A 15,129-nucleotide genomic window follows, 5' to 3' on the forward strand; every position below is an offset into this window, starting at 1 on the left:
TTGTGTTGTGGAGTGCAGGCTTGAGCACTTCAGAGCAGGCATTTGAGAATTAGCACATTAAAAGTGTGTTACCAACAAAGCCTACAACAGCCCCTGTACTTGGACTTCAGAAATTAAGTCATCACATTGTGTTGATTATTTTAAATAGTGCCAACGGTGGGTAGAAATATGCCAAATGAGAGGCTGATTATGGACTTCAATAACTCATCTGCTTTTTGGCTTGGTCTCGTTAGGTGGGGCTGTTTGGATTGAGTGATGCCGCACTGCCATCTTCTGGCATATTATGAAACACGTTCGTTCGTTGTTCTTTTAGACCCAGTATGATTTCATCTAAATCTAATTATAAACATCTTGAAAAAGAACAATCTTATAATAAATGCTAAATCATAAAGTCTTCACTATGGATTGTTGTTTACAGTTCATGTTGGCTTTCATAATTTTCAGATACATACAACTTTAGGTCTATCAACAGAATATATGGAACTGTGTTTACTTCTAACAACAGCATAAATTATAATCATTTATATAAATTTTCAACAAAAAATTTATTTAAATTATTTCAGGGGAATAAAAACATTGACAGAAATACAAAAATATATGGGGCAATATGGGGCTCATAGACTTCCACTGCATTTTATTTTATTTTATTTTATTTTATTTTATTTTATTTTATTTTATTTTATTTTATTTTATTATTTTATTATTTTATTATTTTATTATTTTATTATTTTATTTTATTTTAAATAACTGTTTTAATTTTACAAGATTAAGTTGAATTTTATATATATATATATATATATATATATATATATATATATATATATATATATATATATATATATATTTTTTTTTTTTTTACAAGATTAAGTTTAATTTAATATATATATATATATATATATATATATATATATATATATATATATATATATATAATGTCACATAAAATAGAAACCCATTCTCAGACCAGTCCGCTGACAGGTGACACGGAGCAGAAAGGTGCCACCTCGTAGAACACAGTGGGTTGTAATCGTGAAGACACACACCGGAGCATTTGTTTCTCTTTTCCTGTCCTTTTTTTATCTAAATGCAAAGCAGGTGAAGGCTGCTCCAGTTTCCTGTAGTAGTAGCTCTCTTGTCTGGTTGCTCCCACTGATAAGAGTCCTACTTTACCCCACATAAAAGAGCCGGGTATCATTTCCTTACCTCTCCCCTTCCAATATATCTCCCTCTCCTTACCCTCTACACACACACGCCACTCTTATTCCCCACGACACACAATACCTGCTCTATTTGCACCCAATTCAAGGCCAAATTGCAGGTAGAGTTACGGCAAATTTGTTTGGAGGAAGAGTCGGTGCGGGAGCAATAAGGAGCTGGAGGGGTAGAGTGGTGCGCGGGGAGGGCTGGCACAGAGCGGTCTTTATGAGCACCACTCTGCCAGCCAGAACAATGGGCCATATTCACCCAGCGCAAGCGCTCAGCTTACAGGTGTTCGTGGAGAGGGGAGGCAGACGCGCACAAACACTCTCGCGGACACCCACGCGCACTTGAACGAGCACATGCACACACACACACACATACTCTCCGAGCTTTGTCCATTGTGCATATTCCATGAGCTGTGTCGTCTTGAATGGCCGGCCACTATTAAATACGTGTGCGATTAATAAATGTAGGGTTTACAAAGGTTTACACGCATGAAAAATAAGGACTGTTTTCAATGAGGACTGTCGGCCACTGGTCATCAAACAGACAATTAATGCCATTGGTTGGTTGTGTCAAGCTGGTCTGGATGCACAAAAAAAAGTATGTTTTAAAAGTATAAATGACTCACTTATAGTTAGGGAAATAATACTTTAAGTATGAAATTAATGCATGATGAAAGAACACCTACAGTGTTTTCTTACACATCCCTAATGAATTTCCCCAAACGGAATATCAAACAACAAAGTGATACTAGCATTTACATGCACGCTACATTTATCTATAACATCAAGTAACATGTAAATTTGATTTCATTATAATCATCTATTTGATTTTATCCAAGCGAAAGCATTTAATCACCTTCATGTCATTCATCTTTGAAACACATTAAGATATTTTTAATGAAATCTGAGAGATTTCTGTCCCTCCATTGACAGTCTACGCAACTACCACTTTGTCGCTTCAAAAGGTTCATAAAGAGTTTGTAAAACTAATCCATATGAATTTATCAGTTTAGTCCAAATTTTCTGAAGAGACTGGATTGCTTTAAATGATGAACAGGTTTAATTTAGGCTTTTATTCAGATAAACATTCATCAACTCGCACATCAGTTATGATAAATGGAAGCTAAAGCATGTTAGCTTGACGTGTGAAAACCAACGAGGTTACGCAGCACGTTTGAGCTCCCGCAAGAACCAATGAAGTTTGTTCTCGCATGTCAAGCATGTACGGTTGAGCTTCTGTTTATGTTCGCTGATCAATTTTTATATGTGAATGAAAGCCTAAATCAAATCTTTTCAACATATAAAGCAATCCAATCTCTTAAAAAATTTGGACTAAATCGCTTTGAAGAGAACAAAGTGGTAGTTGCACTGACTTTCAAATGAGAGAGTAAAATCTCTCAATTTAACTTAAAATATTTTAATTTGTGTTTCGAAGATGAACAAAAGTCTCACAGGTTTGGAAAAAAATGAGGGTGGGTAATTGATTATTTTTGTATATAAATTTTTTTTGGTGAACTATCCCTTTAAGTCCCATAACAAAAGCCGTTGCTCTAACTCAGAGAACAATCTGAGTCGGCCAAGTGTTTCAATATTTTGCTGGATTTTTGGAACGAATTTTGAATTTGAATGATTTTTGGAATATATCTTAAGTGTTTTGAACATATATAAATGGCTTGCTTATAGCTGTCTTTGCATATTAAACTAAGATTCAAGACAAGATTTTAACACTTACACACTTACACACTTAGTATTTAGAGCACCAGCAAACAAACAAAACAAAAAAAAAATCTTTGGAAGAGTTTCTGCAACAAAATCCCAACAACATAAAAAAAACACCAATACAACCTCAAAACCTAAGCTAAAAACAAGAACTCTAAAATGTCAAAAAGGCACAGACCTAAAAATACCAGAATAGTAAATCACAACGCTTCCCGCCGCTTCTCGCAGCTGGTTTTATCTGCGCGTCGCAAACAGCCCCTTTGCTTTGGCTAACCTTTGTGTGGCAAGCACCGGAGGTTCTGCAAGTCTTGAATGCGAAATCACCTCTGCCGGTGTCTGACTATTGTATTCTTTTGGCTTACAACTGTCAGCGGCTGACAGAACGGCACAGATGTGTGTCTCAGCGCAGCAGTGAAGGCTCACCTGAACCAGATGGCTGGTGATAAAGAAAGAAATAAGCGTGATGATTAAGAGAGCTCTTAAGGAGGGAGATTTAGAGTGCAAAGAATAACATTACCGGCTATTAAGACAGCTATATAGGCAATACAAAAGTTGCAAAAACAAAAAAACAACAACTTTTATTATCATTATTATTATTAATTTTTTTGTTTTTTTACTTTTGTAGTTCAGGTCAGACATACTGAACCGAATGTGACTGCATAATCATTTTTATAATAGCATATGAACATTAAGAACAAATGTAATGTAATTGTTTTTGTTTTTACTCTCCTCAAATCTCTTGACATTTCTTCCTCTGACATTTCCATTGATGTGTTTTCCCCCGACAACCAAGAAAAAAAAAAGAAAAAAGAAATGTTCAACTAAAATGTTAGGCTGATCGATACAGCTGTCCTTCCACTCACGCGTGTGCCCTCTGCTTCTGCTTTCGGAAGTGTACCTAAATTAAAATGTGTCAAGCAGCAAATGTTAATGGCCTACCCAGCGACACTTAAAGACACGCGAGTCCTGAAACAGACAGGGCCTACAGCAAATTATGCAGCATCACAGGCAAACATTAGCCAACATGTCCTGTGCTAGCATTTAGTCACACGGCCCACTCAGAAAGGGTGTCCTTTTCATGAAGGTTCAACTGTCCAATTACAATCTGAAGGTGAAAGAGACGCTTGTGAATTCAGACGACTACAGCCGAGATGCCAGTGCATTACTGGAGAACTGAGAGGAGTGCTGGAGAATGTCAAAGACAAATGGGCAAAATTCTGGACATCTTTAACACAAGAGAAGGGGAAATGAGAAACGTGTGCACGTGAACCAATCGATCACCACAGAACATGTCACACTATCATGTTAAAGTATTTGGGCACTTAAGATACACTTACAATGTTTCCTTAATATTTTGTTTCTAATGCAGTGATTTTTCAAAGTGGCAGTTCTTTTTAAGAAAGATTTTAAAGAAGAAATGCACTTTTGAAGCTATACATTTCACCAAAAAAATAAGTTTCAAATAATAATAAGATATACTGTTAAAAAATGAAGATAAATATATCTGGACACTTTCTGGTTGTCAAATGTTAATGGATCATGTTCATAGTTAATGTGATGAACTCTGGTTACTCTAGGATACGTGTGAACTGAGAAGAACTTAATTAATACAGTACACTAAAATGACCTTGGGATGAATTGGTTGCAAAAATGCCCCAGAAAAGTGATTCCACTTCTAGATTCCACTCCGGTATATTGTTATCCAATACATGAAGAGTTTGGTTCCAAAACGCGATAAATCCATTTTGATTAATTTGAGTAAAAATGTGTTTTCTTTACCAAGAAAGTGTAAAGATGAAAACCACTATTTTCTGTTTCAAACTTTCACATAGCATCTTTAGGTTATAATAACATGAAAAATTCAAATCCAGATTTTGATTTTCCAAGATTTATTCTAAAAACAAATTATTCTGAATTGTCATGGATAAATTTTTTCAATAAATCCATGACAATTGTTTTTTTCAAAATGCAATTAATCCACTGAATCAATATAAAAGTGATTTTTCATTTTGAAACTGTTGAAAATACAAAAAGTAAGTTGATCCACATATGACAGCCTCTGAACTTGGTCTTATATACAGGCACGGGACTAAAAATTCATTCAATCAGCCGGACGTCGCCGCTGGACTTTTTTGATGGCGATCAGCTGTAAAATGGCTTGGTCGTGCTCGGTTTTCGTTGACTTTGATTAAAACAATTTAAAGTTTTTCCAAAACATCCCCTAGGGTCAATGTGTCAGCGTGACAGAAGTTTGATGCTGTCGTGTGAGAACTAGGATGCCGGGTGTATTCAAAGCGCTACCGTTACTGTTTACAATGCGTGGAATGGTGCACTGTGATTGGTTAAGCAAATGTATCGCATTCTGCAGAGAAGGGAGATTAGCGTTTGTCGCGGTTTGGAAAGAAAGGTGAAAACATGACAGAATAACACAGCGGATATCGCATTTTACGTTAAATTAAAAATGTACTTTTTACCGACCAGATACAATACTGATTTTTGCGGGAACTCCATTTCTTTTTAAATGCCGTTTATCGCATTTTGGAACCAAACTCTTCACATATTCAATGCTCTGATATTCTATATATAATGTTGTAACTGAAATTATTCAACCCCCATTCAAATCAGGTTTACTGGCAAAATGTACAGACTTTCAGCTGTTTGCAAAGAACAAATCAAACAGTAACTGAAATGGCTCAACACAACAAATGTTTCAAGTGGTTTCCATAAATTCAACTTAAAATGGAACTTTTAATGACAGTCTCAAAATGATTCAACCCCTTCATGGCAAGCATCTTTAATACTTAGTAAAACACCCTTTTGCTATACTGATCTGCTGCAAAGGAGATGTATTATGCAAAGCTGAATTTATCAGCCATCCAGTCTTCAGTGTCACACGATCCTTCAGAAGTCATTCTAATATGCGGATTTATTATTAATGCTTGAAACAGTTGCTGCTTTTTTTTTTAACCTGTGATACTTTTTTCAGGTAGGCTATCTTTGATGGAAAAAAAAGAACAGCATTTATTTAAAATGGAAATCTTTTCTAGCAATATACACTTTACCATTCGAAAAGTAAAAAAAAAAAAAAAATACCTTTATTTAGGAAGGATGTGTTAAATTGATAAAAAAAAAGTGATAGTAAAGATTTATATTGTTAGAAAATATTTCGATATTGAATAAGTGCTGTTCTTTTGAAACATTAATTCATTAATGAATCCTGAAAAAAGCATCACAGGATCCAAAAAATATCAAGCAGCACAACTGTTTCCAACATAAAAAAAAAACCTAAATATCAAATCAGCATACTAGAATTATTTTTGAATGATCATGTGACACTGAAGACTGGAGTATTGACTGATGAAAATTCAGCATTGCATCACAGAAATAAATAATATTTTAAAATATATTAAAATAGAAAACCATTATTCTAAATTGTAATAATATTTCACAATATTGCTGTTTTTACTGTATTTATAATAAACAAATAAATGCAGGCTTGATGAGCATTAGAGACCTCTTTTAAAAACATTAAAAATAGTAATGTTTGCAAACTTTTGACCGGTACACTATATATATATATATATATATATATATATATATATATATATATATATATATATATATATATATATATATATCGTTGCATAAACTTAGCCAATATGTTAAGACTGTGCTCTAACTTGATGAAATTATATTGTGGTCAAACATAAATGTGTCCAAATACATTCTGAAGCTGCTGTATGTGACTGTTGGTGTGGTTGAATGCATACTGGTCCTTACCAGAAAGGCACAGATGCTCCTCTGAGGAGACTCCCACTCAAAGCAGCTGTTGATATAGCAGCCAGCATTGATCAGGAACATGATACAGCGCCTCATTCTGTTGAAGTTCTGCAGCAGCATCTGAGTGTCAGAACAACAGACAGCATTTCACAATCACATTGATTCCGAATGATTCAGAAAATAAGGACAATTCCGTTATTTATTGTTTATACTTCATACACTACTGTTAAAATGTTTTGAAAGAAATGTATACTTGTTATTGATCAAAAGTGACAGTAAATACATTTATAATGTTATAAAAGAATGAATGAATGCTGTTTATATGAACTTTCTGTTTATCAAGGAATAACGGAAGAATCTGTTTCCACAACAAAATGAAGCAGCACAACTTTTTTCAACATTGATAAGAAAAATAAATATATTTCCTCATGTGAAGTGGAGTAATGGCAGCCTTGCCATCCCTGGATTAATTTACATTTTAAAATGTACTAAAACAGTAAACAGTTAAATTGTAATAATACTTCACAATATTACTGGTTTACTGCATTTTTTGATCAAATAAATGCAACCTTGGAGCGCATTAGAATAGAGACTAAGAGAGAAAACATAAAAAAAATCCAAAATTTTAACTGTCGTTTCTATAACAAATTTTACATTATCATAATTTTAGACATTATTTATTTACAATTATTTACAATAAAAAATGGTAACACTTTACAATAAGGTTTCATTAGTTAACATTAGTTGACTACATTAGTTGATATTAACTAATAATAAACTGCCCTTCAACAGCGTTTTTTTAAATCAAAAGTTGTATTTGTTAACATTAGTTAATGCACTGTGGAGTAACATGAACAAACTGCATTTTAATTAACTAAAGTTAACAAAGATTAACAAATACAGTATCAAATGTATTGCTAATGGTTAGTTCATGTAAGTTAATACATTAACTAATGTTAAAAAATGAGACCTTACTGTAAAGTGTTACCAAAAAAAACAAAAACAAAAAACAAAAATGCTAAAATAACTGACTTTCAACAGTTAGTAAGAGAAACTACTTTAAGCTATGTTGTTAAGGCATAACACCAAAAATAGGATATAAGAGCGAAATAATGCAGTGAATAAGAGAAATCCAAACCATATTTATTTTCGATTTTGTAGGAGCATAAAAAGAATTATGGATTTTTTTGTCATGCCTCTAATAAAATTGTCTTTTTCGTGATCCTGGGAGCGGGTGAACTGCAAATGACCGCTGCTTCCTGTGTTCACAGGAAGATCAAACGCTCCTGGTCGCATAATGGCTTTATAATGCTACGGCTTTGATCATAGTAACTATCCACATTTACTGTGGTGAAGTGTAGGATTCGGGCCATGCCTTTAAAGCAGGCAATTTTGTTTTTCATTTGGGACTAATCAGAGTACATGTGAGGTGAAATACAATATCAAACTACTAAAGAATAAAATATGTCTGAGATGTTCGACGAAATGAGCTTCAACGGTTATGAAGGGGACAGTATCGAGAAGAAAAAGTAAATCTTGTGGAGATAGATTTGATATGTTGCCCTCGCCGTTCAGCCTTTCTCGTCTCGCTCACAAACAGTTTGGATGGGGGGGCAAATTCACACCCGAAAAGTGCAGAGTGGGCACTTTCTAACTTGCATTCAGCGGCGCTTTATTGCGTGACAGATAGAGTGTGTCTGTGTGTGTGTGTGTCCCAAGCAGTGTCTCAGTGACAGGTCTGATTTGGGACAACCCCTACAATTCAGCTCTTTGTCAGGGATGGGGGGAGACATTGAACAGGGTGACAAAAAGAAGCACAGCAGAAGAACCACTGAGGTCCAAACTAAAGGATGGCCAATCTACTTATGCACCCCCAGCGTTGACAGCTTGACATTTCTATTCAGCACCTCCAGAAGAGAAGGAAGAGACAAGGAGAAAGAGCTAGAGAGAGGGAGAAGACGAGGAGAAAGATGCTGCTGTCTACGACTGGTGTTGGGGCGGATTTTATTAATATCTTCAACAAAGGTGTGATTAAAGCGTTCTTGTTACCTGTTTGGACACCCGTGGCTCCTCTTCGATGTATTTCTGCTCGATGGGAATCAAAGTTCTCATGCCGGCTTTTACCTGCAACATATAAGCTTATTGAATGTAACAGTCCACCATCGAGTTCAAGACGTGAACGTGATCACATTAACGATCTAATCATATATCAAGACATCCCTCCATTTCACACACTCCACACCACACCACGCCATGTGACGCTCTCTCACACTCCCGCCTAAAATGGCGGACGGACACACACAGCGGTACACAGACGCACAAATAAAAGGCTGAGGAAAGGGGAGTCTTCAGTAATTAAAAGAGAGAATAAGGACGGGGACAGACAGCCCGGGAGAAGCTGAAGAGAACGAGCAGATAAAGAAGTGAAAAACGCAAGAAAAAAGCAAGCGAGAATAAGAGAGTGGGACTTACAATGTTATAAATCACGTCTATTTCGAGAAAGATGACCCCTTTGGTTGGCCCTGTCAGTTCCTTGCTTTTCAAGGCGTAAGCTTTGCGTTCTCCATTTTGGATCTGCGGGAGAGGGACATGACAGCCGTCTGTCTGGCAATACCCAGCTGAATACACTCTTCATGTGACCTTTGAACCCCAGCTGCTGCATCTGACAGAGAGCCCAAAACAACTGTGGCGGCTCTGACAAGTACCTGTTCATTACGGCCCGACCACTGTCAGCCGCAAATTAACTATCCTGGGGAATCAGCCTGGGAGTGCACATTGCGTCCCCCTTATCTTTTCTTTTCTTCTCTGTTTTTGTTAGTAGGCTTTTTTTTCCTAGTGTTTTTCTCACTTACACATCTTACTCTATGATTACTCAAATCAATACATTTTAGAAACATGCCATGTTGGTCTCTCTTTTTTTTTTTTACTGTGTTTTTCTCACTTTCATATCTTACACTATGATTACTAAAATCAAAAAAGTTTAGACACATTATGCTGGTCTAAAGTAATGCTTTTTAAAAACTTTTGTTGTGTTTTCTCACTTTCATATCTTACTCTATGATTACCAAAATCAGTCAAGTTTAGACATGCCACGTTGATTTAAGATTTTTTTTTAACTTTTTTTTTTCCTGTGTGCTTCTTACTTTTACATCTTACTCTATGATTACTAAAATCAATAAAAGTGAGATACACGCCATATTTGTTTTTCAAAGAATTTATAAGGGAAAAAAAATCGTTCTTTTTTGTACTTTTCCCCAATCTCAAACTGAATCATTGTTGTAAGTGAAAGTCTGCGAGCTCAGGACTTACGTTTAACAACGGTATAGCCACTTTGCCCAAGAAGTCGGCACTTCGGTCTCTGTCCTCGTCATAGACAGTCACCTCTAAGACTGAGTGGATGTCTTTCACATTGCTAGTTGAAGAAAAGAAAAAAAGAGGTAGGTGAAAAAGTCATTGACTAATATTAAACACTGAAAAGATCTTTCAAGTCATGACAAAAAAATGTGATTCATCTAAATCCTTGGTGACAATCTCCATTGTGCTGGGGTTAAAAAAAGATGCTGCAATTCTCCATTTGAAATGCTATCTTTGAAAAGTAGGCTAAAGAGGAGAAGTCTAATGAAAGAAAATGAGGTTATTCTTTAAGAGATGAGCGCTCCAAGGAGAGGCTAGATTACCCAGCTTTCCCTGGGAATTCACAAATGAATTTCCAGCCGTGAAGATTGAAAGATTATGAAAAAAAAACATCAATGGAACAACCTCTAGATATCGAACTAATATAAGAAATTATGTATGGCACATTATCAAACGGCACAATGGTAGTACTTGCAGAGGGTGTGTAATATCAAAAAAAAAGTTCATTTTCTTCTTAAAGTACAAAGTTTACTTATATGTCACATTTCCATCTACCAATACAAAGCTTAATTAAATAATCGTGACTACATTATCCTGTGATCCTGGACTCTCAGACGTATCTCAATATAATGGGTAAAAATTCTCATAGATATTTTCATTTTTTTCTTTTTATTTGGTTTACAATTGCACATGAGATATCATTTTAAACATACATTAAAAATGTAATTATTGGCAAATAAATCATTATTTAGTCTATAATTATCATATCCCATGCATACGTAAAAATATTTACATTATTTTTATAAATCAGTATTTTATATACTTCTACCAGCATTGTGGTGTGCTTAAAAATACATCATCATTTGGTAGACTATAAATATGTGATTATATGCACATGCAAGCACTCTCGCAGATGTACATATGCGTTCTCGACACTTACAACGTGAAGACTTTGTTCCACTCTGGGTTGAGGTTTTTGTACACGGTATGCGTCTGTAACCGATCGTTGCTGAGCTCCACTACACAGAAGGGGTCACTCTTGCCTGTGAGGGACACACAAACACACACACACACATTCATTTTATCAGTTTCATTGTATTTTCCGTGGTGTAATCCACTGGGTGGTGTGCTGGGGGGAATAACTACCTGATAAAGGTGATGGGACAACTAGCCTGAAGGACCGGATCAAACCGCACTGCGGTCTTTACCCAGACTAAAGCTTTAGGTGCAACTTATCATAGCAGAGCTGATTTGATATTTTTATTTTGCCTCAGTGTGGCGTGGTTTCCTGTTGTTACACTGACACAGTGGTTTGCACACAGGTAGATAAGCATTTCAGCCTTTGCGCTGCCCTAGAGCACCGTGAGGACATCTCTATCTCTGTCTGGTGTGAACACACACACACACACAGCTGGTTCCAGATAGAGGGCAGACGGGGAAGATGACTTAAATACAAATGGTCTGAATGTGGGAAATTTGTAGAAAACTTTCCAAGTGGTGACTGTTGTAAATATGTCTCTGTTTCCTGTTGCTGACAGGGCATTACACATTCACATTAATACATTAAAAAGCTTGAAGTGAGAGATCTTTTTTCTTTTTATCGTTATATTTTTTAAAGTACAATAGAATATTTCAGTCATGAACAAAATAGATTATTTTAAGAAGCCGACTCTAGAGACATATTTATGTAATCCGCTGTCCTACATGCTTTGAAATCAACTATTAATATACACATGTAAATAAATGTTCTTAATTTAAAGGAATATTGTTCTCAACCAAAACTTAAACAACAAACTCTTCATATTAGCTTTGATCTAAACTTTTAGTCATTAAATAAACCTCCAAACAAAACAATTGGGAGCAATTTTGTTGTTTGTTGCCGAATAGAATTTTTAAAAGCTGGGGCAAAAAAAGGAATGCATTCATAATGGTACTTTTATTTCAAAATGGCTTTGCAACATGTGCAGCAAAGTTGAACTGCAATACAGAATAATTCAATTTCCTGCATGTGAATAAGAGAAGCAAAGACATTTAGTTGACAAGTAAAATAAATGTCAGAGTGATCAATGGAAAGTCCTTGCTGTCACCAAGCATATCAATTTCAGGGGTATATTTTGAATATATTTGAATACACTGAATATATTTTTAATTCACAAGAGTTTTTTTTTTAAATTTATTTATTTATAATCAGTATTGTATTTAAATGTGATGATTACACTATTTTGTGTCTGATATAATCAAATTAGTTGACTAAATTTACTGCCGCAATCTGGACTGTGAATTCCAGTTTACAGAAAAAAGCATGTGCAGTACATTGTATAATATACGGTAATTGTAAGGAGAAAATACAGCAAAACTGGTTTCAAAAATACATTTTGGAGATCAAATTAAAGATTATATATATATATTAATGTTTGTAAAAAGAATAAGAAAAAAAAATATTGCTCCTATTTTCAATCAACTTTAGCACTCGTTTACAATTTATGCACACAAATACTTAATTTGCCATGACTGACAGTAATTGTGAATATTTTCAGCATTCAAAAATAATTTGCATCTGTTTAAATGAATGTATATTGATAGGCGCAGGAATGTACAACCCTATTCAATATCCTCGCGGTGACACTCGGTCATCCTTGGCGACAAACTACTACGTGTTGGTGAGGCAGCTGTCTGAGCAAATTACACGCTTCGCACTGAATGAAACTTTGACTCCCCAGGTGTGGCCGAGCAGACACTGTCTGTGGGTTAATTCTGGGCAAATCCTCACAGACCGCCGAGATGAGTTCAACCTCATTCCGGCTGCAATTTGATGAGTGTGCGGCACGCTGACGTACAAAACGGTAATTACATTTTTCAGGTCTGGAAGGCGTTTTAAATGAAATGCAGGAACTGTGTTAAGCAGAGAGGAGCATTTAACCGGCCATAGGATTATCATATACAAACACACTGATGCCAGTGAGGGCAGAACAGTTCCTACTGTTGTTTGAAAACTGGTTGTTAATGAAATTGCCGACCAGCAGAGCAATGTCTGCATCTGAAGTGATCTATGTTAAGTATTGAGTGGGTCTATTCAGAAGGAAAGCAGTCTCCTGTCCCTAAATACTGTTGGTTTTACACACTGTCACCATTTATCCTGCTGGCCTGGAGTGGAGGCACTCCAGATAAAAGCCTCAATTAATTACAATGAAAAACAGACAGAAAGGAGGGGTGGGACAAAAAAAACACACTCAGTGATGCAAGAAAGAGAACTAAGATTTCCCTCACTTTTTCTTTCCCTCTCACTCACATTATCTTTTATGTCCACTCTCCTTCCACTTTTCCAGGACTCTCCCTGTCTCCAGTGAGCTCTCTATTAGAGAAGGCACTGTTCCGTGGCCCGTAACCTTGTTGGCTGACACCTCTGTGCCAGGGCCGATTGAGACGGTGAGTCCGTGAGCGAGCCTGGGCTCTTAGAAAAGCTTTGTGAGCCGGCGCTTTGTGGCGGGAGAGGAGTGTGAAATCAGAGCTCATGAGGAGGCCGCGGTTCCCCAGGGAACGCCAGACCGTGCTACGAGGTCAACGTAGTGGGCCGGACTCCCGGAGAGGAGCGAGTAAAGGGGTGATTGCAGAACTGTGCGGGAAGGGGGAGGCTGAAGGGTGTGAGTGGGGAGGGGGGTTGTTCTGCCATTGAGCATGTCTTAATTAAAGGCGTCGATTAGGCGATTAGAGAGGCAGCGAAGGCAAAGCGCTTAGCGGAGAGGAACCTCGCGAGATGCTTCACCTTAAGAGTAACGGTGCTAATGACCTCTACGTCTCTCACTCTCTCCCTCCGTCTTTTCGCTCTTTCTCACTCCAGTTTATTTCTGCTGCCTCGCACCTCGTCTGCAAACGATTGTGCGGCTTTGATTAATATTCTTGTGCTGCAATTCTCAGCTTCGTTTCCCACACAAGTGGTCAAATCAAACTCAGGACTGACATTGCCTGCAAAACTTTCAAAGCTAAACAAATAGATTTTAATGTTAAAATACTTCCAGAACTGCCAATTCTAGGTTTTACCAATGGTAGATGTTTCAGGGTGTTTAAACAGCACTTTATACAGTGAATACAACCATTATTTTTGCAATTGTGCTTGGTGACACTAAAGAATATGCAATATATATATATATAGAATATAAGAATATAATAAAGAATTTAAAAAGTCATGTGGGTTTGGAGCAACGAAAGGGTGCATAAATGATTTTGATTTAATTTTGGGTGAACTACACAACCGTTTATGCTAAGAATTTTTAAAAAGCAGTCTTCTATGCTCACCAGGGCTGCATTTATTTGATCAAAAATAGAGAAAAACGTTAATTTTGTGCAATATCATTACAATGTAAAATAACAGTTTTCTATTTTAATATATTTTAGTAACTTTTAAAATGTATTTTATCCCTGTCATGGTAAAGATGAATTTTCAGCATCATTACTCTAGCCTTCAGTGTCACATGATCCTTCAGATATCAGTATAATATGCTGATTTGTAGCTCAAGAAACATTTCTTATTATTATTAATGTTGAAAACAGCTGTGCTGGTTAGTATTTTTGTGGTAAACCGCAGGTAGTTTTTCAGGATTCTTTGATTAATAGAAAGCATTTGTTTGAAACAGAAATTTTGTAACACCATAACTTTTGATCAATTTAATGCATCGCTGCTAAATAAAGTATTCTTTTCTTATCTTTTTTTTAAATACAAACAAATCATACTGACTCTTACATTTTTGAACGGTGGTGTATTACTTTAAGCACAGTTAAAAGGCACACAGAAATATCTTTATTTGAATATAACACACAGCATCTGGTTCAGTTGCAATGAGGTCACAGTCTCAAAACAAATGGCAAAAAAAGAACAAAATAAAAAATCTAATACATTTAGATTTTAATTATGGTGTAGTATTAATAAATGACTCAAGGTGAGTGTTTGTTAATGTCTGACTCCGACTCCGAATAAGAATCAATTGACTGTACCATCTCCAATCTTTTTTTTTTAACTTGATAATTCATAGTGCCAGAAACTAGGCCTGTCCACTGCAGACCTAATTAAAAGTAA

The 15,129-nt window shown here is 35.9% G+C and overlaps 1 protein-coding gene across 12 annotated transcripts in view; it reads right to left on the bottom strand.

Moving 5' to 3' along the window:
- Positions 1-15,129, bottom strand: part of mctp1a (multiple C2 domains, transmembrane 1a) — a 213,682-nt gene that overhangs the window by 57,080 nt on the left and 141,473 nt on the right. For all 12 annotated transcript variants that reach the window (XM_077231636.1, XM_077231634.1, XM_077231635.1 and 9 more), the window contains 5 exons: positions 10,999-11,101; positions 10,014-10,116; positions 9,177-9,278; positions 8,754-8,828; positions 6,705-6,824 (listed from right to left, as the gene is read on the bottom strand). In XM_077231636.1, the coding sequence (XP_077087751.1) occupies positions 6,705-6,824; positions 8,754-8,828; positions 9,177-9,278; positions 10,014-10,116; positions 10,999-11,101 (503 nt within the window). The remainder of the gene's footprint in view (positions 1-6,704; positions 6,825-8,753; positions 8,829-9,176; positions 9,279-10,013; positions 10,117-10,998; positions 11,102-15,129) is intronic.

The sequence above is a fragment of the Siphateles boraxobius genome, unplaced genomic scaffold (assembly GCF_051911475.1).
Source record: "Siphateles boraxobius isolate OS27281-9 unplaced genomic scaffold, OSU_SipBor_1 16, whole genome shotgun sequence".
NCBI lineage: Eukaryota > Metazoa > Chordata > Actinopteri > Cypriniformes > Leuciscidae > Siphateles > Siphateles boraxobius.